The 25,108-nt window shown below is 38.0% G+C and overlaps 1 protein-coding gene across 2 annotated transcripts in view; it reads left to right on the forward strand.

The window, feature by feature from the left end:
• Window positions 1–24,597, forward strand: part of LOC109206440 (beta-glucosidase 18-like) — a 30,613-nt gene extending 6,016 nt beyond the window's left edge. For both annotated transcript variants that reach the window (XM_019369265.1, XM_019369266.1), the window contains exons 7-12: window positions 15,310–15,562; window positions 15,771–15,886; window positions 16,675–16,966; window positions 17,395–17,497; window positions 17,601–17,706; window positions 24,223–24,597. In XM_019369265.1, coding sequence (XP_019224810.1) covers window positions 15,310–15,562; window positions 15,771–15,886; window positions 16,675–16,966; window positions 17,395–17,497; window positions 17,601–17,706; window positions 24,223–24,433 — 1,081 coding nt within the window. In that variant the 3' untranslated portion in view covers window positions 24,434–24,597. The remainder of the gene's footprint in view (window positions 1–15,309; window positions 15,563–15,770; window positions 15,887–16,674; window positions 16,967–17,394; window positions 17,498–17,600; window positions 17,707–24,222) is intronic.
• The last annotated feature ends 511 nt before the right edge of the window (window positions 24,598–25,108 follow it).

Here is a 25,108-nt window from a genome sequence, read left to right on the forward strand (position 1 = left end):
TGCAAGGTTATGCTCTTGTGGAAAATGGTCCATCTACCACATGCCTTGCTCACATGCCATCAAGTGCTTTCAACAAGTTGGTTTAGGTGCAACCAACTATGTTGATCGACAATATAGTGTTTCGAAGTACCTAAACACAGATAGTGGTCAGTTACAGCCACCGGTGCTGACATTATTGGCCTCCTGAACCATTTAAAATGGTGTGTAACAAGTCCTATTTGCGTAAAATACAGGTGCAGAAGAGAACGCGTATACGGAACCAAATGGATGTTAGTGATACAGTTTATGCGTGAAAATGTGGTATATGCTCGCAAACAGGACATGACCGTAGAAAATGTCCTTTGGGTGGCAACAGTAATCAAGCTCGGGGTGGGTGTTCTTCTAGTGTACCTAACTACCCATGAGTTGATGTTGTAATAATTAGTTAATATGTGTATGTTGCCTGATTTATGAAATAAAATTATGCTTGTAATAAAATAATTTTTTTTACCAAGTCCAGCACATTACCACTCTTCTATATATAAGAAAAATAAAGATGCTTTGACATTAACATAATTCAACTTTCACAATATTTGGTTTGATTCTAGATAATGGAAGAAATATCGGTCCACTTATTTCACCTTTTTTTACTTTTTCGTTATTTTCCTCTAGAAATATTTAAATGTAACACGAATTTCCATTTAGTATGTGTGTGTTGTCTTGTCGAACTGAAAAAGCTGACCAGCTGACATAAAGTAGTCTTATTAACATCATGATATTTAACACGCTAAATATAGTGCCATTATACCTGGCGTTATGTGTGTGTTGTCTTGTCGAACTGAAAAAGCTGACCAGCTGACATAAAGTAGTCTTGTCAACATCATGATATTTAACACGCAAAATATAGCGCCATTATACCTGGCGTTATGTGTGTTTTGTCTTGTCGAACTGAAAAAGCTGACCAGCTGACATAAAGTAGTCTTGTCAACATTGTATTGGGAAAAAACTGAATTTAAATATTGAAGATGACGTGTCATGACACGTGGACCGGTCAAATAGTCAAAGCATGGTAATCAGTTAGAAGGCACGAGCAACAACAGATGCGGGAGAGAAGATACTTAAAGGCACGAGCTATTATTCAGATGAAACGAGACTCGTACCTGTTCGAGTCATTTAAAGCTCGAAGATCAGAAGGAATTGAAGACATGAATCTGATAGCGTAAAAGAGTCGAAATTCAACATTAAATGCCAAATACGTTAGAGAATTTGTATTTAACAAGAATGATTGAGTAACGTTTCTTTTAATGTCATTTATTGCTCATAATTGCCTCATTAAGACAAAGGCATTACACTTTCTCTTAGAATTAACTATAAAAGGAGAAAGTCACAACATCTGTAGGACACGAAATATCATTGAGATTACATTGAAATACAAACTTATTTACTGCTTTATTATTCTCCTAAATTCTTTATTCTTTTCGTCTCCTGATTATCAGTAACCCGATTTTTTCTCTTAATTTCTAGTTTTAACTGAAATTCTATTTTTTGGTTAAACAAATTGGTTCCGTTACCGGGAATCTGATAATCAAATTGCATCAATCATGTCGAACAACAATGACAACATTCAAGGAAACCCAAAAATTCAGACAGTCCAACAACTTCAGGGAGATTCCCCACAAGGCTCTCCACAAGGTTCTCCGCGAGGCTCCCCACGACGATCTCGTGAAGGCACTCCTGATGGATCTTATACGGATGGACAGGCTCAATTTGAAAACGTTGAAACCATGAATGAGGCTCTGCAAAAACTTATCGCTGCTCAAGTTAATAATGCTCTCCAAGCTTTTGTTCGTCAATTGCCTGCTGTTCCACCTACATCTGCTCCAAACAACAACACTTTGGAGAATCCTCGTTCAGGATTGTTTAATTCTGGCACCGGTGGAACCCCTAGTGAAACACAAGAGAGAGACCCAGGTAATCCAGTTAATTCTGATTTACAAAGTCTAGTACTAACCTTACAGAAACAGCTTAAGGAGCAAAATGAACGCATAGAGCAAATACCTGGAGTACCGCCCGTGATCAAGGGCGTAGATATAGATAAATATTCCCAACAACCATGGAAGCCAAGTGATGCTCCCCTTCCAATTCCAAAGAAGTTTAAAATGCCTGATATTCCAAAGTATGATGGTACATCAGACCCACGAGATCACGTTACTGCATTCACAACAAGTGTCAAGGGCAATGATTTGACTAAGCAAGAAATTGAGTCGGTCTTGGTCAAAAAATTCGGTGAAACACTCACTAAAGGAGCCCTAACATGGTATTCTCTTTTACCTGAAAATTCTATAAATTTGTTTGCTGAGCTTGCAGATTTATTTATCAAAGCACACTCGCGAGCTCAAAAAGTTGAAAAGCGAATGGAAGATATCTTCAAAATCAAGCAAGGAGACTCGGAGTTGCTTAGAGAGTTCGTAGATAGATTTCAACGGGAAAGAATGACGCTGCCACGAGTACCTGACAATTGGGCAGCCATAGCCTTTGCTAGTAATTTAAATGAGAAGAGTTCAGAAGCCACGAGGCGACTCAAAGAAAGCCTTCGAGAATTCCCAGCAACAACGTGGAATGATGTCTATAACAGATACAGAACAAAGATAAGGATTGAAGAAGACATTATTTTACGACATAAAACAGAAGAAAAGGTAAGTTCAAAGCGTGTGGAAAATGAAAAGAGATCCGGTAAAAACAGGTACGAGCCATACATGGGACCTGCGGGAAAGGACTCACGGTCAAGACAAGATAATCAAAGGTACGATCACAGACCTAGGAACAGGGAATCAGGCTCCTCATCAAGGTTTGGGAACGATCGAAACACACGCGGGTCACGAGACGATGATGGAAGTTTGAAGGCAAGATTTGGTGGGTATAATTTCAATGTCACTACCTCCGAACTCGTAGCTGTTTTGAGGAGCATGGGAGATAAGGTACGGTGGCCGAAAGAGATGCGGTCAAATCCAAATAAGCGCAATCCAGATCATTGGTGTGAATTTCACAATGATCACGGGCATAAGACTTTAGAATGTAGATTCTTGCAAAGTGAAGTGGACCATCTATTGAAACAAGGGTATCTCACTGAGTTATTTAGTGAGAAAGGTAAGCAAGCCTACATGAAAAATAGGCAAGAACCACCAAAGCCCCCATCACCCAAGAGAACCGTGAATGTTATAAATGGGGGAGAGGATATTTATGGAGTAACATATACGGCTTCAAATAAAGTTTCCAAAGTAACAATCACGCACGGGAAGCGAGTACGACAGACCTTAGAAGATGAAAGTATCACTTTTGATGATGCAGATACAGAAGGAGTGATCACCCCCCACAACGATGCACTGGTAATATCTTTACTTGTACATGACACTAATGTAAAACGAGTTTTGATTGATCCAGGAAGTTCCGTAAATATTATACTACTAAGGGTATTACGTGAAATGCAAGCTGAAGACAAAATGATACCGAAGGCGCATACCTTGTCCGGGTTCGACAATTCAAGTGTAGTAACAAAAAGAGAGGTAGTTCTAACAACTTTTGCTGCAGGTGTTGTTAAAGAGACTAAATTTCAGATAGTAGATATGGAAATGGCTTATAATATGATCATGGGGAGACCTTGGATCCATGATATGGATGTTGTTCCATCAACTCTACATCAAGTTATTAAATTCCCATCTCCATGGGAAATATGCCAAATCAGAGGTGATCAACAAACATCTAGGAGCATCAATTCCGTTGCAGATTCAATTGTTAATGGTGGAGACAAATAGCAATTACAGAATTTAGGTGAGGGTAACATGGAAACAACCTCACCTGAGCAAAAGCAAACAGATCTGGATTCAAGACCTGATACCATTCAAGAACCGGAGGAGAATGATAACATCAAAACAACGATAGAAGAGCTAGAGGCCGTGGTGTTATTTATACATTGGCCCGAGAGAAAAGTGTACATAGGAGCTAATCTTAGCCCGGAGGTAAAACGTAAGTTAATTGAATTTTTAAAAGCTAATGCAGACTGTTTTGCTTGGTCCCATACAGACATGACAGGTATACCACCGGAGGTGATGACTCATAAACTAAATGAAGATCCATCATATCCTCCCGTCAAGCAAAAGAAAAGAAAACAAGGAACTTTCAAAAATAAGGTGATTCAAGAGAAAGTTCAAAAGTTGCTAAAAATTGGTTCAATTCGTGAGGTAAAATATCCTAACTGGTTAGCTAATACTGTTGTGGTTCCTAAGAAGAACGGTAAGTGGCGAGTCTCTGTAGACTACACAACCGAGTCTCTGTAGACTACACAGACCTTAATAAAGCCTGTCCAAAAGATTCCTTTCCTTTGCTCCACATAGATCAGTTAATTGATGTTACTGCAGGGCATGAACTATTAAGTTTTTTAGATGCATATTCAGGCTATAATCAAATCAAGATGGATCCAGGTGATGAAGAAAAAACTTCTTTTATAACAGACAGGGGGACTTATTGTTATAAGGTAATGCCTTTCGGTCTTAAGAATGCAGGTGCAACGTATCAAAGGTCGGTCACCCAAATGTTTCAAGAACATTTAGGTAAAACCATGGAAGTATATATAGATGATATGCTAGTTAAAACTCAACATTCAGAAGATCATATACCGCACCTATCTGATACGTTTAAAATTTTACGAAAATATAATATGAAGTTGAATCCAGAAAAATGTGCATTTGGAGTGGTATCAGGAAATTTTTTAGGTTTTCTTGTTTCTAACCGTGGAATTGAAGTGAATCCTGCACAGATTAAGGCCATTGAAGAAATTCCAGATGTACTTACGAGTAAAAAAGAAGTTCAAAGACTAACTGGGAGAATTGCAGCTCTGGGGAGATTCATTTCCAAGTCTTCAGAAAAATGCTTCAAATTTTTCTCAGCTTTAAAGAAACAGGATCATTTTGAATGGAACGAAGATTGTCAGCAAGCACTTAAGAATCTGAAAGTATATTTGTCAAATCCATCGTTGTTGGCGAAACCAAAGGTAGGAGAGAAGTTACTCATCTATCTTGCCGTGTCAGAAGTTGCGGTAAGTGTTGTTTTAGTCCGGGAGGATCAAGGTAAGCAATCTCCTATCTATTATGTAAGCAAGTCTTTGCTAGATGCAGAAACACGGTACCCGCAACTAGAAAAGTTAGCGCTTGCTTTGATTATGGCATCTAGAAAATTAAGACCTTACTTTCAATGTCATCCCATTGCTGTGGTTACTGCTTTTCCATTACGAAACATTTTGCATAAACATGAATTATCAGGTAGATTAGCGAAATGGGCTATAGAATTAAGTGAGTACGACATCACTTATCAACATAGGACTGCTATAAAATCTCAGGTATTAGTTGATTTCGTAGCTGATTTCAGTCAGGGGATGCAATTAGAAGCTGAAAAAGAATTACAAGTTTTTAATGGTGCAAACCCGGGGACTTGGGTTTTATTCACTGACGGTTCATCTAACGTAAAAGGCGCAGGTTTAGGAATAGTTCTCGTACCACCCACGGGTGAAACTATTAGACAAGCTATAAAGTGTCATTCAGTAACTAACAATGAAGCAGAGTATGAAGCTGTCATTGCAGGTTTGGAATTGGCTCGGGAACTTGGCATAACCCAGATTATAATCAAGAGTGATTCACAACTTGTTGTTAACCAGATGCTGGGGACTTACGCAGCCAGGGAAGCACGAATGCAAGAGTATTTAGAAAAGTACGTGAATTAATAAAGCAGTTTCAGACGTAGAAAGTTATGCAAAACCAAGAGATGAAAATATAGAGGCAGATGCTTTAGCCAATCTCGCATCTGCAGTAGACGTGGCAAAAGATGCAAATGCTTCAGTTGTACATTTATTTCATTCCATTCTCGAGCCTGATAAGAATGAGGTAAATTTTAATAATTTAACCTGGGATTGGAGAAACGAGATTGTTGCTTTTCTGCAGTACGGAACCGTACCTGATGACAAAAGAAAGGCACACGCGCTCCGTAAAAAGGCTGCTCGTTACTGTTTATATCGAGGAAACCTTTATCGAAAGATGTTCGGTGGACCATTAGCAAGGTGTCTTGGACCTTCCCAAACAGAATACGTAATGAGGCAAATACATGAAGGACATTGTGGAAATCATGCGGGAGGAAGGTCGCTGGTAAAAATATTGATTTGAGCTGGGTATTATTGGCCTAAGATGGAAGAGGAAGCAAATAGTTTTGTGTCTAAATGTGATAAATGTCAAAGGTACGGGAATAATATGCATAGACCAGCTGAGTTACTGCATCCTGTCATAGCTCCGTGGCCCTTTATGAAATGGGAATGGATATCGTAGGTCCATTACCACAAGCAAAAGGTCAGGTGAAGTTTCTACTTGTACTTACTGATTATTTCACTAAATGGGTAGAAGCGGGAGCATTTAAACAGGTACGAGAAAAGGAGGTCAGAGACTTCATTTGGCGTAATATCATATGCAGATTTGGTGTACCAAAGGAGATTGTATGCGACAATGGCCCTCAATTTATCGGAGCTCAAGTCACTGAGTTTTTTGAGATCTGGCAAATTAAAAGAATCACATCTACACCTTATCATCCAGTGGGGCAATGGACAAGCGGAATCCACGAACAAGGTCATTATCAACAACTTGAAGAAAAGGTTACAAGATTCAAAAGGTAATTGGCCTGAGGTATTACCTGGAGTATTATGGGCTTATCGTACAACGACAAAAACAAGCACGGGAGAAACACCATTTTCAATGGTTTATGGTGCAGAAGCCTTAATCCCAGTTGAAATAGGAGAACCGAGCACACGATATGCTCAAGCAACGGAAGAATCAAATGATGAAGATATGCGGGTAAACTTTGATTTGCTCGAAGGAAGAAGAGAAGCCGCATTAATAAGGATGGCAGCACAAAAGCAAGTGATCGAACGATATTACAACAGGAAAGCACGACTGCGATACTTCAAAACTAGGGACTTTGTGCTTAAAAGGTTTTTCAATCTACAAAGGCAGCCAACGCGGGTAAACTAAGTCCAACCTGGGAAGGACCCTACAGAGTTCGAGACATTGCACGAAAAGGAGCATACGAGTTAGAAACAATGGACGGGAAGGTGCTTCCTTCACATTGGAATGCAGTTCATTTGAAGAGATACTACTTCTAAAGGCAAAACCCACGGTTAGGTATCGCCATGTTAAATTGTATTAGTTTTTGAATTGTTAAAATTTTACTAACGATTTTAGATGATAGGCAAAACGCTAACCCGTACTAAATGATGAGTCACGACTTGTAAGGCAAAATGGAATAAACTAAAATTCCTGGCCCAGGGTTACAATTATTCTGATAGAAGTATACACGGGTTAAGCAGTCTTCATCTATAATCGTACCTCCTAGTCCCGTATGTATTCCTTTTTAGGAAAAGGACCAGGTTGAAGGAGACTACCAAGTGCTCGAGGCTTCGATACTTCACCGCTCAAACACTTGGGGGACTGCATATTGTACACAGATNATGAAGATGGGGTCAAGACTATGTACTAAAACGGGTTATAAAGAAAAACCTCGTATTTATTGTTCTTCTTTTATATAAATCTGTTACAAGGAAAACAGTTGCGAGAAAGTTATAGATGTACTTTAATACATGTAATACTCAAAAGTTTGTTCAAGTTCATGAATAAAAACTTGTCAAAGTTGTAGCATACAAAACATGTGTATTCCTATTTCTTTCATCGTATTATAACACCATTATGAAGTTGAGATGTCTTCTTCATTAAGTGTCGATATATATATATAAAAGGGCCATCTTTTATAAACCTCATGTTAATAACTCATGAGAAGAATCATAAAGCAATTTCAAAGGATAAAATTGCTAAACTATTCTATAAGTCCTAAATAGATAAGAAAAAGGCAAGAATAGAACATATTGAAGTACCAAGAAAACTTCTTAAAAAAAACTAAGTAAAACTTAGTCAAATGTTTTTACAAAGTGCCCCATTATGATAACTGGGGACTTAACCAAAAATCCCTTAAAAAGGTCAAGGGATAAAACCACCAATTAATAAAAAAAAAGGGCAACAAAGGAGTAAAATATTCAACTTGTCACTGAAGGGGTTGGAACTTCTGAAGTTGCAATGTCGATCTCACTTTCAGAAGCAGCTGTAGGCACGATAGCAATTTCTGAGGAAGTAGCGGCAGTTGGGCTTGAAGTGTTAAAGTCACCGAGGGAAGCAAGAGTCACGGGTACTTCAGCTTCCACAGACTGTATCAGTGAAGTTTCACCCTCGGGAGCTGGAATTGTAACATTTTCAACTTCAACAGAAGCGGCTCCTTCATTTAAAGGTTCCTCAGCCACGGGAGTTTCATCTACTGGTGAAGGAAAGTCAAGGGGTTGTTGAGTCATTGCAACGGTTTTCAAAACTTTAGCCAATTCTGATTCTAAATCAAAGTTTTCTTGACTGGCTTCAGTTAAGGCATCACGACGGGAGTTTAAAAAGGCCCAGCTCACCTCTGTGTTAAAATTCTCCTCAAGAAGCTCATAATCCTTTTCCCACGAGGCAAGATCATTTTTTAACATTTGATTTTCAGCCAAAGTGGAATCAAGGGTAGCTTCAAGGGAAGCACGAGAATTCTCTAAGGCACGAACCTTATCAGAGAAAATTTGCAAGTCAGCCTGAGCCTGATACAAGTTTTGAACTAGCTCTCCCGCATAATCCTCTTTCTTGCTTAACAATACCTTCAGCTCTCTGATTTCTTCACTTGATTTAGATAACTGTTCGTGAAAAAGAAGACTCGAGACGCTCTCTTTCTTTCTCAGCTTGACTCGAAGAAGCTTTTACAATCGCAAGCTCTGAAGTTAATGCCCTCACCTGCTGTTCCAGAGTCACGTGCCACCTTCTCTAGTAAGGAAATTCTATTCATCAACTCTGTACCGATAAGGTTTGCCTGAAAACGATAAGGAAAGAAAAATTAGAATTTCAGAAAAATTCTGGTAAAAGTAAAGAAAGAAGGGTCATACCTTCAAATTGGAATGAACTATGTCGTTCATCAGAGTCAGGCAACTGTGACTGTCCATTTTCTTTTTCTCAATATCCCCAATTAGGGGTTCAAGCCAAACATCTGCTCCGCCAGACTTCCTTAAAAGACTGCTATTAGCAGGAACCTCAAGTGTTACACTCCTCATAGCCATGCTTTTACTACTAGAACCCTCTTCTACATAATGAGTAGAAGAAGGGGGAACTATAGAAGGAGGAACGGTAGAAGAGGTAAAAATAGTAGTAGTCGAAGGAGTCGAAGCAGGTAAGGGAGCAGAAATTGACAAAGTTGGTAAGAAAACACTTGAGGTTGGAGGAGGAACAGAAAGAACAGAAACGGAAGATGAGAGAGGGACTTCATCTAAAATCGGACCTAATCCACCACTTTCGAAGCCCTCAATAAAGAGGCGATGAGTGGATTCAGGGGTGTCCCTTGGAATGGTCTCTTCATTAGAGGTAATGGTGACGAGATCGGAGATACGAGCAGGAGAGATCTCAGTTTCATCCTCAGAAACAATGCGCCTCCTAGTTCTAGGACGAGCTGTCAATGAGGTATCATCGTCTTCATCGACGTCAGAATCCTCTTCAACCACTTTCCTCTTTGACAGCGTGGCTTCTATTCTTTCCAAAGCAAGAGGAGTACCGGAAGAAGCTCGCAGGGTGATAGCTACTTCAGCCGACATCCCTCGAATAGCAAATCCTGACAATAAGAATGATAAAAAGTTAAAAGAGGGGAAAAGAATTTAACACATGAAAAGCAAAGAGGAATGTATACCGTGAGTTTTCACTTTCCAACCATGTTTGTTGGAAATATATTTCCAAGTTCGTGCCTCCATAGGCACGGCTTTCAAGACAGCATCTACCCAACCACGAAAATTAGGAACGGGTTCCACATTTCCCATGGTTGCTACAAAAAAGCAAAGGAATAATAATAAAGTTAGAAAAGAAGCTGAAATAATGAAAGCAGATACGGCAAGGAAGAAAATACTTACGTGCAAAGTTCCATTTCTCAGCAAAAGGAATATTTGATTCACCCACCAAATCAATTGTGGGAACAACAACAAACCGGGTGTACCAGCCACGGTCGTTAGTATCTTCAGGGTTAACCAAAACCCTCTTACTTCTTGCAGATAAGGTAAAAACACCATTGCGGAATAGCTTGGGATGATAAAGATGAATTAAATGAGGGAAAGTAAAATCAACATCAGCTTTGGTTGACATATACCTCAAACAAGCTACTGCTCTCCATACGAGAGGACCAACTTGAGCCAGACAAATTTTGAAAAAATGACAGAAATCAAGTATGACTGGGTCAATAGCACGAATAAATCCCAAAGTAAAGGGATAGGTGTAAACGAAAGAAAAGCCAACCCTATAAGAAGATATTCTTTGATGTGGGGTAGGGATAACTATGTGGGTGTCATCTCTCCAACGGCAATCTCTTCGAACAATCTGAATTAAAGGTTCAGTAATTAAAGAGGGATATTTATCAACTCTCTCTAATTTAATCAGTTGGTCACGAAGGGATTCTTTGTCGTGTTCGAAAGATAAATCTGATGGCACAATTTCTTCAACCAGAGGCTCTTGGTTAGACTCAGAAGGTTCTTTAACCTTAGAAGAGGATCTGTTAGAAAGAGAGCCTCTAGAGATATTGCCAGAACTAGAAGAAAGAGCGATGGAACCAGAGGTGCCACCACGAACCGACCCTGTACCCCGAAGCGTACCTCCTCTACCTCTTCTGTGTCTAGCAGGAGCATTGGGGAAGCTATCAAGAATTGGGACTCTTTTAGGGTTAGGGTTTGAAGACGGCATAGTGAGAAGATAAGAACAAAAGGAATGAATTGAAGAAGAAGTGAATGAGAGTAAATAGCAAGAAATTTGGTAAAAGCTTGTGAAGAAGAAGACAAAGGAAAAAGGGGGTAAGTTTATATATAAACTTAATCGTCAATAATTAAGAAGTGTAATGATGAAAAGCCTATAATAAAGGCAACTATCACTTCGTGAAATAGCAAGAAATTTGGTAAAAAGCTTGTGAAGAAGAAGACAAAGGAAAAAGGGGGTAAGTTTATATATAAACTTAATCGTCGATAATTAAGAAGTGTAATGATGAAAAGCCTATAATAAAGGCAACTATCACTTCGTGAATAGTGGAGTTAAAAAAGCCTTAGAAAAAGGCTGCAAAATCGCAGAACTAATGAGAGTTTGACACGTATATGGTGACGTTAAATAAAGGGACAATTGAAAGTGTCGATACTGTCATAGCATTGATTATGGTAAAAAATTCCCGTTTTTTTTAATGTAAAGATCCACTTCCCAAATATTTAATTAGTAAATAAATGGTAAAGTGGTGGACTATCTGTATTGGGANCTGCCCACAAACTTTATGTTCAAGTTCCACTGGCAAGTGGCAGGCCTTCCCGAACACCAATTTATATGGTGACTTACCAATTGGTGTTTTAAAAGCAGTTCTATAAGCCCAGAGTGCATCATCTAGCTTTTTCGCCCAATCAGTTCTTGTGGCGTTTACTGTCTTGGTCAATACACTCTTTATCTCTCTATTAGACACTTCCACCTGTCCACTTGTCTGCGGATGATTTGGTGTTGCCACCTTGTGACGCACATCATACTTTGCTAGCAACTTCTCAAATTCTCGATTACAGAAGTGGGTGCCTCCGTCACTGATAATAGCTCTCGGTGTCCCAAAACGGGTGAATATGTTCTTCTTCAAAAATCCCACCACTACTCTTGCATCATTAGTGGGAAATGCTGCAGCTTCTACCCATTTGGACACATAATCTACAGCAACAAGTATGTACTTATTGCCAAAGGAGCTGACGAAGGGGCCCATGAAGTCAATCCGCCAGACATCAAACATTTCCACCTCTTGAATCGGGTTCATGGGCATCTCATGGCGACGGGAAATGTTCCCGATTCGCTGACATTCATTGCAACTCTTCACCCATTGGTGTGCATCTTTAAACACTGTTGGCCAAAAGAACCCGGCCTCTAGCACTTTTGCAGCTGTCCTGACTCCTCCAAAATGTCCTCCATATGCCGATGCATGACATGCCTGCAAAACAGAAGATTGTTCTATCTCGGGGACACACCTCCGGATCATATTATCAACACATATTCGAAACAGATAAGGTTCATCCCAATAATACATGCGACAGTCACGATGAACAGAGGAAAGATCATAAGGAACTATACCGCAAGCCAGGTAGTTTGCAAAGTCTGCATACCATGGCACTTCCTCAAGACTTGTGGCGAGCAGTTGCTCGTCTGGAAAGGTTTCCAGAATGTCTTCAACCTCATTTGAATTTTCAGCTCCCTCAAGTCGTGATAGATGATCAGCGACTTGATTTTCTGTGCCCTTACGGTCACGAATTTCGAGGTCGAACTCTTGGAGTAACAGCACCCAACGAATTAGGCGCGGTTTAGATTCCTTCTTCTCAATCAAGTACCTGAGAGCTGCATGGTCAGTGTATACAATTACCTTAGAGCCGATCAGGTATGATCTGAATTTATCGAAAGCAAACACCACAACTAACATCTCCTTCTCCGTTACAGTATAGTTCAGCTGGGCTCCACTCAGCGTTCTACTTGCATAGTAGATTGGATGCATTAGTTTGTCTCTCCGCTGTCCCAGCACTGCCCCCACTGTGTAGTCACTAGCATCACACATGAGTTCAAATGGCTGCTCCCAGTCGGGGTCAACAATGATGGGTGTTGTGACCAGCCTCTTTTTCAGCTCCTCGAATGCTACCCTGCAATCATCAGAAAACAAGAAGGGGTGATCTTTTTCTAACAACTTACAGAGGGGGTTGGCAATTTTTGAAAAGTCTCTTATGAATCTCCGGTAAAAACCGGCATGCCCGAGGAAGCTCCTGACTGCCTTGACTGAAGTTGGAGGGGGCAGCTTTGCTATCATATCCACTTTAGCCCGATCCACCTCATTTCCTTTGCTTGACACCCGGTGCCCCAAGACTATGCCCTCTTGTACTATGAAATGACACTTCTCCCAATTAAGAACCAGGTTAGTTTCAATACACCGTTTCAGCACACGAGACAGATTTATAAGGCACTCATCAAATGAGTTCCCCACCACTGAGAAATCATCCATGAATACCTCCATTATGTCCTCTACCATGTCGGTGAATATGGCCATCATGCACCTTTGGAATGTGGCGGGTGCGTTGCATAGGCCAAATGGCATCCTCCGAAAGGCATAAATGCCATAAGGGCAAGTGAAGGAGGTCTTTTCTCTGTCCTCAGGTGCAATGGAGATCTGATTGTACCCTGAGTACCCATCCAGAAAACAGAAGTGTGACCTCCCTGCCAATCTGTCTAACATTTGATCAATGAAGGGAAGTGAGAAGTGGTCTTTCCGGGTAGCTAGATTTAACTTTCTATAATCCATGCAAATTCTCCAGCCCATGACGGTTCGTGTTGAGATCAGTTCATTGTTATCGTTTTTGATCACCGTCATGCCACCTTTCTTAGGCACACACTGCACTGGGCTAACCCAGCTACTGTTAGGGGTGTTCATGGTCGGTTTGGATCGATTTTTCCCTAAAAAATGCTAAACCAAGTAAGTCGATTTTTCAAATATTAGAACCAAACCAAACCAATTAAGTCGGTTTTTCTCGATTCAGTTTATGTCGGTTTTTCGGTTTTTTCGGTTATTTGTCGGTTTTTTCTTAAATATAAGACATACACTACCAAACATAATTATTCTGGCGATCACATTTTCAATGTAACACTATCAAATCAATTGCCCTTTGAGAAATCTATTGTTTAATCAAATAGTGATGAATAATTTAAGGACTCAATTAAAAATATTTTATTTTTAACACGGAATGGATTCTTACACTAAACAAAAGAAAACTACCAATCAAACTAGAATGTAAAGGTAAAGAACTATATTAAATATGCAAACTATTAACATTTACCATAAATTTTTTGAAACTTTGTATAACAATATACATATATATAGGTGTAATAATAAATTTGAAATAGCTACTCCTATAATCGGCTTGGTTCGGTTTTTTTCTGACTAAAACCAAAACCAAACCAAATTTGATCGGTTTTTAAAATTCAAAACCAAAACCAATCCAAACCAAAAAGTATCGGTTTTTTTGGCCGGTTTGGTTTGGTTTTCGGTTTGGTTCGATTTTTCGGGTTTTTATGAACACCCCTAGCTGCTGTCAGATATTGGGAAAATGATTCTCGTATCTAGCCACTTTATTACTTCTTTCTTCACCACTTCCTTCATATTGGGATTCAGCCTTCTTTGATGTTCCCTGGAAGGTTTGTGTCCCTCTTCCAGCAGAATTTTATGCATACAGTAGGCGGGGCTGATCCCCTTAATGTCTGCCATGGTCCACCCAATGGCAGTCTTGCACTCCTTGAGTACCTGTAAGAGTTGTTGTGCCTGCACATATAACAAACTGGATGAGATAATAACAGGTAATGTGGAGTCAGGTCCAAGGAACTCATACCTGAGATGGGCTGGCAATGGCTTCAATTCCAGCTTTGGTTGTATTGGGAAAAAACTGAATTCATATTGAAGGTGACGTGGCATGACACGTGGATCAGTCAAATAGTCAAAGCAGGATGGTCAGTTAAGAGGCACGGGCGATATCAGATACGAGGAGAAGAAAGTTAAATAGGCACGAGAAGCTATTCAAAAGATACGAGTCTCGTATCTATTTAACTTAATTAAAGTCAGGAGGGTCAGAAGGAATTGAAGATATGAATCTGAGGGCATAAAGGAGTCTAAATTCAGTATTAAATGACAAATACGTTAGAGAATCAATATTGATTCTGAATGATTGTGTAACGTTTCATTTAATGTTATTTAATGCTCATAATTGCCTCTTTAAGGCTAAGGTGTTATACCTTTTCCTAGGAAAGACAACTATAAAAGGAGGAGGTCTCATCATTTGTAAGGACACGAAATATCATTGTGATTACATTGGAATACAAACTTATTTACTGCATTTATTATCCACAAAAAATTTCTTATTCTTTTCGTCTCCTGATTATCAATAACCCGATTTTTTCTCTTAAATTCTATTTTTAACCGAAATTCTATTTTTTGGTTAAACATTAAACATTTCATAAGATTTGTATGGTTATGAAAGCTTCTAAAAATAGGAAAAACAAAAAGTTTAAAGTTAAATAATAAAACGAACTAAAAAAAAATGTGTGTCACATAATTATTGAATATCGTTATCGATCTTAATAAGTTAGTTGGTCCTGATTGTAGGGAAGAGTTTGTGCACTTTGCAAAAACATGTTTTAAGAGTTTTGGGGATAGAGTGAAGTATTGGGTCACAATAAATGAGCCTAATTTATTCGCGGAACTTGCCTATATGAAAGGTATATTCCCACCTTCACATTGTTCGCCCCCTTTCGGGAAATGTTCCTCTGGTAATTCAGACACTGAGCCTCTACTAATCATCCACAACTCAATATTGGCTCATGCCAAGGCTGTCAAACTCTATCGTCACCATTTCCAGGCAAGTCTATTCACGTTTCGTTTCATTTTCAAACTCCAATTATTTCAAGCTATAATTTCTCGATCTCTTACTATTTTGAGAATAAAAAGCTGTCATGTCAGTCGCATGCATGTTACCTTATTATTTTAATTTTGAAACGTTCAAATGAAAGATTTGAAAATAAGTGGTACTAGTAATTAATTAGTCCAATTATTATGTATATTAGCAGGTAGGACAAGGTGGAATGATAGGAATGGTGGCGAGCGCTTACATGTATAAGCCAATTACGGATGATGAGGCTGACATTAAAGCTGCAGCTAGGGCTTTGACTTTTCATGTGGCTTGGTACGTAAGTATTACACCAAAGTCCAAACATACAAAAATATTATGTACGCCTGAAGTTTACAACAAATCATATAAATTTATGGAGATTAAGGATAAATTAAAATGGAATTACACATTATTAACAATAGTTTAGTGATATAAATATGTGTGTAGAAGACAAATATATACATATATTTCATTAATCGATTTATTATTACAAAATTCTCCAAAGATAAGCTCAATTACATTGGATGTCGTACTAGTTCTGAATGCATAATCCCTCAAAATTTCAACAGCTTGCCATCTTATAATTGAGAAAAGGGCTCGACTAGTGTTGTGTTCCTAATTAAAGAGTGACGAATGTAGTATACATAACTTGTAAGAATAATATGACTGCATCCACATTGTCACAAATATTCTTTTTTTATTCCAAAATTTTCTTTTTATATAGTTCATAACATTTTTCTCCTCGAACCCATAAGTTCCTATATATATATTTTGAGTCTAACCCATGAGGATCTAGATGAACTTCTAGAATACTATAAATCTTCTACCAATAGAAAGTTGTAACTTTTGTTTTAACTCTAAAACACCAAATCTTATATAAGGTTCAAATAATATATACTTATTAGCTTTGATAATATATGGAACTGATAGACAAATCATGTGACATATCTGTTTCAAAACAAAAATTGTGTAAATCAGATTAGGTGAAGAAAGCCAAATTGCATATATATGTTAATTAGTTGCATTCGGACGTGTCAAGTTGCATTTATCAATTATTGATTTCGATATTTTTAAATGAACAGGCTTCTTGATCCTCTAGTATATGGTGATTATCCTACAGAAATGCGAGAGTATCACGGGAAGAAATTACCAAAATTCAGCCCTGAAGAAAGCAAGCTTATAAAGAATAGCATTGACTTCATAGGGCTTAACCATTATTCCACTTTGTTGGTGAAGGATTGTCTTCTTTCCAATTGCACATGCAATATGAATGACAATAATAATCCAACTTGTAGCCATGGTGAAAATCGTGCCATCCTTGGGTTTTTGCTCACTGCTGGACAGAACGAAGATGGTGCTTTCGTAGGAGATCCGGTATATTTTTGCACACGCCTTTATTTAAAGGGAAAATGTCCAAATTTACCTCTATATTATACGAAGTATCTCAATTTTACCACCCCGTTAATTATACATGGGTCTCTTTATGTCTTTACCTTTAGCAAATCATGTCGTATTTGCTCTTAATTTTAACGAAGTTCTAGTGCTGATTAGGTTGATACTTATAACGTCGATGTTCAAATATACCCCTTGTTATACATAAGGTTGGAGCTATGTTAGGATGAAGGGTAAGTATGCAATGAATTGCTAGCAAACATATGAATAACCCAAAACAAAAGTATAACCAAGGATAATTTTGAAAATATTTCGTATAGTAAAGGGGTATTTATGAACCTTTTTCTTATTTAAATTCTTATTATGATATGGTGACAATAACTCTAAACTTACACCAACTGACTTTTTAGATGGGAATGCCTGGATTATATGTGGTTCCACAAGGCATAGAAGAGATTGTGGATTATATTAAGAAGAGATACAATAACATGCCAATATTTGTGACTGAAAATGGTAAATATTCTCCTTAATTAAACTCGTAGAATTTCTCACCGATTTCTCATGTTCGAGTGTAGATTCTACATAATTGAACGTAAATTGTGATTACTTCATGCAGGGTACGCTTCAATTGACAAGCAAGAAGAAGGATATGAGTTGGTCAAAGACATTAAGCGAATTAAATATCACAAAGCATACCTTGCATCTTTGGCTCGATCAATCAGGTATACTTTAATTTCTATTCTAAGAATTTCTACCATCCCTTGTCCATATTATCTACTCTCTTTTAAAGCTAGCTCTAACATACGATCTCTTAAGAAAGATATTTTATTTCTAATAATAATAAGAGTAGTTATTACAACTATTCTTTGGGTGTGTTTGGTATAACGAAAAATGTTTATTAAAATTAATGTAAATGATGAACCCTAACACTGGGGAGAGGATTGAACAATTGAATCTAGAGAGAGAAATATTGGAGGAGAGAAATGAAACTATATTTTCTATTATCTCAATTGTACATTGTATTCTCATACACAGATATATATAGCTTTGCCAACTAATCAACCACTTAAACTAATTAACTGATTCTAGAAGATTCTACACTACTATGTACATTCCCATTCTCATTACTCCCCCTCAAGCTAGGTAGTGCAAAAATATTCAGCACACCTAGCTTGCCCATAAGATATTCATGCTGCTGTCTTCCTAACCCTTTTGTCAGAATATTAGCTTCTTGATCTCTAGTTCCCACATGTTCTGTTTTTATCAAGCCTTCCTGAATCTTCTGTCTAATAAAACGACAATCTATTTCTATGTGTTTCGTTCTCTCACGGAATACCGGATTGGCTGCAATTTGCAAAGCAGCCTTACTATCACTGTACACCTTAACTGGTAAATCTACTTCTTCCCAGCTCCCTTAGTAATGTTGTCAGCCACACTACTTCTGATACTGCACTTGCCATACTTCTATATTCAGCCTCAGCTGAACTTCTTGACACTGTGTTCTGCTTCTTTGACTTCCATGAGATCAAAGAACTTCCATACTTTACCAAAAAACCTGATACTGATTTCCTTATATTGGGACATGAAGCCCAGTCTGCATCACAGTACACACTTAACATGTTGCTGCTCCTGCTACTTAGTAGAATCCCCATTCCTGGCACTCTTTTGATGTATCTTTCATTGCTGCATCCAATGAGACTTCTTAGGACTTTGTAGAAACTGACTCAATGTTTGTACTGAAAATGCTATATCTGGCCTTGTCAATGTCAGATACAATAACTTTCCAATGAGTCTTTGATATTGTCCACTGTCAGCCAGTAGATTATCATCCTCAGCTCTTGTCAGTTTATCAAGCTCTGGCACTGTTAGTTTTACATTTGGCTCTAGAGGGGTCCATGCTGGTCTAGCTCCTGTAATCCCTAACTGAGAGATTATCTCCAAAGCATATTTTCTTTGGTTTATCAGTATACCTTTCATTGATCTACTGAATTTCATTCCAAGAAAAAACGTCAACTCAACCATGTCTTTGATCTTGAATGCTTGGTGCAATGAGTTTTTGGTGGCTTCAACCAGATGCAAGCTGCTACCTGTCACTAACATGTCATCCACATAGACTAGAATTACTACAATGTCTGATCCTTGTTGTTTGATGAACAAGGAATGGTCTAGGCTACTCTAACGAAAACCAGAATGCAGAAGTTCTTCTGTCAAGTTGAGGTTCCATTGTCTACTAGCCTGTTTGAGCCCATAAAGTGATTTTACAAGTCTACAAACCATACCCTGCTCCCCCTGGCTTGTAAAACCCTGTGGAAGCTCCATATAGACTTCATCATGGAGGTCTCCCTAAAGGAAAGTATTATAGACAAATAACTGATGAATGAACCAATTATTGACAGCAGCAATAGATAGGACAGTTCTCACAGTAGCTATTTTAACCACTGGGGAAAAAGTCTCATTGTAGTCTAATCCCTCTCTTTGGTTATACCCTTTAGCTACTAGTCTATCTTTGAACCTCTCTACCTGGACATCTGCTTTCAGCTTCACTTTGTATACCCATTTGCAGCCTATAGGTTTCTTCCCTGGTGGCAGCTTGACTAGCTTCCAAGTGTTGTTCTCCTGAAGGGCTTGAATCTCAGCCTGCATAGCTTCAACCTATCTACTATCTTGAGAGGCTTGCTGGAAACTTTGGGGTTCTGTGATTGCTGAAAAGGCTTTAAGGTAGGTGTGAGCAGATGTGGACAACTTGTCATAGCTAACTACATTCTCAATGGGATATAAAATTGAGTTGGTAGATGGCTTCTGAGTAATGTAGTCTGTCATCCACACTGGTTCCTTGGTTCCTCTTTGAGATCTTCTAAGAGGAATTAAACTGTCAGTACTGCTTGTGGTTGGAAAAATCTGTTCAAAAGTATCAGTTGGCATCACTAATTCATCCATATTAGCAATGTCCTGTATGTCTTCATTATGAGCAGCTGGCTCTGCTGATGTATCCATATGTTGCAAAATTTCATGCTCAGGAATTCCCCCTGAGGTTGAACTCTCATGTGGAACTGCAGTGATAGGAACTGCCTCTGGCATTGTCACTGGATCAGCTTCAGATATACTTCCTGGAGGGGGGTTCAATACAGGTGAACATGCTGGTATTGAACCTACTGATGGTAAACAATCATTATCATTTAGGAGGAAGGGATATACTGTTTGATCCATCTCTGTATCCTGCAGCTGAAATGGGAAGATTTCCTCTTCAAAAATGACATCCCTGTTTACAAAAAACATATGTTTCTCCAGATCATATAGAATATAACCCTTGGTTACACTAGAATACCCCATAAACACAGCTTTAGTTGCTCTGCTTCTAAACTTGTCTCCCCTTGGCAAAGTAGCAGCATAGCATAGACATCCCAAGGTCTTCAAATGGCTCAAAGAAGGTTTTTTATGAAAAAAATACCTCATAAGGAGATTTACCTTCAAGAGCTACTGATGGTATCCTGTTGATCACATAGGCTGCACCAAGTATACAATGTCCCCAAAATATGATAGGAATATGTCCTTGAAATTTGAGTGACCTTGCCACTTCAAGGAGGTGCCTCTGCTTTCTCTCTGCTACCCCATTTTGTTGGGGTGTGTAGGAGCAGGTTCTTTGATGTATGATTCCCAAGGATTTGAGTAAATCTTGCATCCCCAAGTTCACAAACTCCCCTCCATTATCAGACCTTATTATCTGAACTACTGCATTAAACTGTGTTGCTATCATTTTGAGAAAAATTTTAAGCACTATGTTACATCTGATTTGAATTTCAGCAGAAAAATCCATGTTACACGAGAGTAATCATCTACTACTGTTAAGAAGTACCTATTTCCATCATAGGTTGGTGTACTATATGGTCCCCAGACATCCAAGTGCAACAATTGAAAAACTTTATTTGTTCTACTAGTACTTAAAGGAAAAGGTAGTCTGTGATGTTTGGTTAATGGACATATATCACATCTATCTATTACAGATTTGCATATCTACAATTTGTAACCTAGCAGCTTCTCTATAGCCTTTCCTGATGCATGACCCAACCTCTTGTGCCATACCATCACTTCTTCTTTGTTTCCTTGTGCTGTTAATCCCTTTGTGACTTCCCATGTTTCTGTTCCAGTTGCTTTATTTGATTGTGACACCAGTAGATAAAGGCCATCCTTCTCTCTACCAATCCCCTTCACCTCCCCATTGAAGAGGTCCTGGAACAGACAAAAATCAGGGTAGAATGCAACCAGACAACTAAGATCCCTTGTTACCTTGGACACTGACATAAGATTATATTGGAAGTCAGGTAGAAACAATACATCCTTTATTTCTTTTGTTCCTATTACTCTGCAGCTTGCTATATCTGTCACCTGTACTACTTCCCCATTTGGCAGATTTACCTTCCTAGTATTTTTGGTGTTAATTGCTCTAACATTGTTCAACAATCTTATATCAGCCACCATGTGATTAGTTGCTCCCGTGTCAATTATCCAATCTGCTTTAGCTATATCAACAAGAAATGAATAGGCATTACCTGCCATGTTGGCTGTGTTTTCCTGTTGTTGTTCTCGATTAGTATTCAAATTCAGCATCTTCATGATCTGATCATATTGCTCTGCAGTCAGCTGTGGTGCTCTAGTCATTTCTCCCTTGATGATTCCCTCAGGTTGATAAGTCCCTCCTGCATTTCCTGCAATTACATTTGGAGGATTGTTTTCAGCACAAGCATTATACGCATTGTTCATTTTCTTCTTTCCTTTGAAACCTGTAGGGTATCCAATAATCTTGTAGCATCCTTCTTTCGTGTGGCCTTTCATTTTACAATAATCACATTGCACATTCCCGTTCCTCTTTGGTTTTGGATAATTCTGATGCATATCACCTTTCCCAGCTAGAAGTGCTGCAGAATCACTTGCGTCTCTTGCTGTCATGATGTTGGCTACCGACCTTTGACTCTCTTTCTCAACCAGCATTGAATAAGCCTTGTTAATGCTTGGTGTAGGGCTAGTCATCAGAATTTGGCTTCTAGCTTGTTCATAGGTTTCATTTAGCCCCATTAGAAATTGTAAGACCTTCTGTTTCTGCATAAACTCAATGAAATTTTTAGACTTCGCACAGTCACATGGAGGTGGTACCATGTTGTCAAACTCATCCCATAGATTTCGAAGTTTTGAAAAATACACTGATACACTATCAACTCCTTGAGTAATTGTAGCTATTGCTTTATGTAGCTGATACACTCGTGAGGTGTTCACCTTATCAAATCTCTCCCTTAAATCTTCCCAAACAGCTCTAACATCCTTCGCATATACGATTCCAGTTATCAATTCCTTCGATACTGAGCTCATGATCCATCCCAACACAATAGCGTTACATCGATCCCATTGATGACCTAGTGCTGTATCAAAATCCCCCTTTTTAGAGTCCCATCGACTAACCCTAGCTTGTTCTTCCCAAGCAGCTGGATTTTCATCGCTCGACTCCAGGTGATGTAATTGTCAGAACCAGTCAATTGAATCGAAACTATCGGAGCTCCAGTCGTATCTGAAGGATGAAGGAATAACAAATGATTATGGTCCAAATCTGTCTTTGCCACCATTGTTGAATCTCAATTTTGCAGTTCACCTATCAATTGAGTTATGGAACTAGCAGAGTGTCCTAGAATCAATGTTGTGGATTCGTAATCGCGATCAATCGCTCTGATACCATATTGAAATTGATGTAAATGATGAACCCTAACACTGGGGAGAGGATTGAACAATTGAATCTAGAGAGAGAAATATTGGAGGAGAGAAATGAAACAATATTTTCTATTATCTCAACTGTACATTGTATTCTCATATACAGATATATATATCTTTGCCAACTAATCAACTACTTAAACTAATCCTCTAACTAATTAACTGATTCTAGAAGATTCTAGACTACTATGTACATTCCCATTCTCATTGTTCCGTGGAAAATATTTTCCAAGAAGTAATCTTACGCAAATTAAGGAAAATGACTTCTCAAGAATATTCATAAATAATTTAGATATAATAAAACATGAAGCCATAAACTTTCAAACCAACAACCTTCCGAACCCACATTTTTCATAAACTTTTGAACCGCTAAACTTTCGAAACCGCAAAATTTCTAACTCGTAAACTTTATAATTTTTAAACACATAAACTTCCAAACTCATAACTTTGGAACTTGTAAAATTTTCAACCTTTAAACCGATAAATAAAAAGACTAAAACTGAAAAATATATTATTAACAAATATTTTTTTTTCGGGGGGGGGGGGGGGGGGGAGGGAGGTTGGGGGCAGAAAAAACGAAAAAAAATAGAGTTTGAAATTACAAAAAAAAAAGTAAAGGTTTTTTTTCGTTGGGGGGTGGGGGGGGGCAGTTGGGTGGGTGGGTGGTGCAAAAAAAACGAAAAAATAGAAACTTGAAATTGCAATAAAAAAAAAGTTAAAAAAAATATATATTTTTGCAGGAGGGGGTGGGGGTGGGGGTGGGGGTGGGGTGGAGGGGTAATAGGGTGGGTGGTAGCAGAAAAACTGAAATTTTTGAAAAATAAAAAAAAAACCTTTTTTGGAGAGAGGGGGTGGGGTGGGTTGGTGAGGGTAGGGAAAGTTGAAAATGAGATTTATAAAATCTTTTCCCTTCTCTTGATGAGGAAAATATTTTCCTCCAATTGGAGGAAAATGAGTTCATAAGGAAAATATTTTCCAAAACATTTAAGCCAACCAAATATGGAAAAATTGGAAAATATTTTTCGGAAAATGAATTCTTTCATGCCAAACACACCCTTTTATCTCTTTTTTAAACGCCCCACTTAATTAAGTTTCGCTAACGGGAATAGTAAAGGTGAATTTGAGTGGAGAAAGTATTAATGCTTCTTGTGTTTTCAAATGTCTAGTATTTTGAACCAAAATTTAATTTTTCAAAATGACAAGTATTTGGAACCAAAGAAAGTAGGGGTACTTTATATGGACCAAGAACATGGACGGTCTTAGCGCCAAGTTGTTGGAATCTAACAAAGAGCATAACGAGTTTGTAACATTTGACTCTCTCTATAAACTAACAATAGCCGATAAAAGCATAATATATGCATGACTTATGATTATGCTATTAAATGAAACTTTGGGTCGAAAACTCAGATTTGTTATATCTTCTTTATATCTACATATTAAGCTTGATTGTGCTTTTCTTTCTCTTTTATAAATGATATGAGCAGGAATGGTGCGGATGTGCGTGGTTATTTCATATGGAGTTTAATGGATAATTTTGAATGGGTATTTGGTTACACGATTAAATTCGGGCTTTATCAAGTTAATCCTCTTACGTTGGATCGAAGTCCAAAACTATCGGCTCACTGGTATAAAGATTTTCTCACCAATAGTAGCCTCAACAATATACAAGCAAAGAAATCAATATATGGAGTTTAGGTTTTTTTTTTTACTCCTTTGGCCATTCTGTTAGATTTTGAGTTGTTTTGGAAGTATTAATAGATTTTATTTTTGTAAAATTGTGCATGTATTTATTTGATTTTGGAAGAATATATATGATTTAGAAAATACTTGTGTTCGGATTCAAATATCTTTCGAAATTATTGAATTGTAATTTTCATTCCAATTTATGAATAGATCACTAAAGTTATAAAATATTGTAAAGGCTTTCAAATGAATATATATATATATATATATATATATATATATATATATATATATATACTAGTTTCGCTTCACGTGCGTTGCACGTGTATACCAAATCATAGAATATGCATGAAATAATAAAATATAATTTAATGTAATGATAAGAGTGGATCGTCGTATGGTAATTTTTTGCCCTCTTCACTAATACTATGCATCAATATATTCAAGTTCATGTATCTCTTGAATAACTAACTCCTTCATATTTTCCTTTTTCTTATCAATCTTAACAATGATAGTGAATTATTAATATTTACTCTTTTGTATAGCATTGGCAAGACGAATACCATTGCTCATCTTTAACCTATAATATGAATCAAATACATAAAATTTAAATTCAAGTATAATGCTAAATATTACTCTTTCCTTCATAATACACTTGATGCATTTTAACTGGGCATGGAGTTTAAC

Source organism: Nicotiana attenuata, unplaced genomic scaffold (genome assembly GCF_001879085.1).
Source record: "Nicotiana attenuata strain UT unplaced genomic scaffold, NIATTr2, whole genome shotgun sequence".
Classification (NCBI taxonomy): domain Eukaryota; kingdom Viridiplantae; phylum Streptophyta; class Magnoliopsida; order Solanales; family Solanaceae; genus Nicotiana; species Nicotiana attenuata.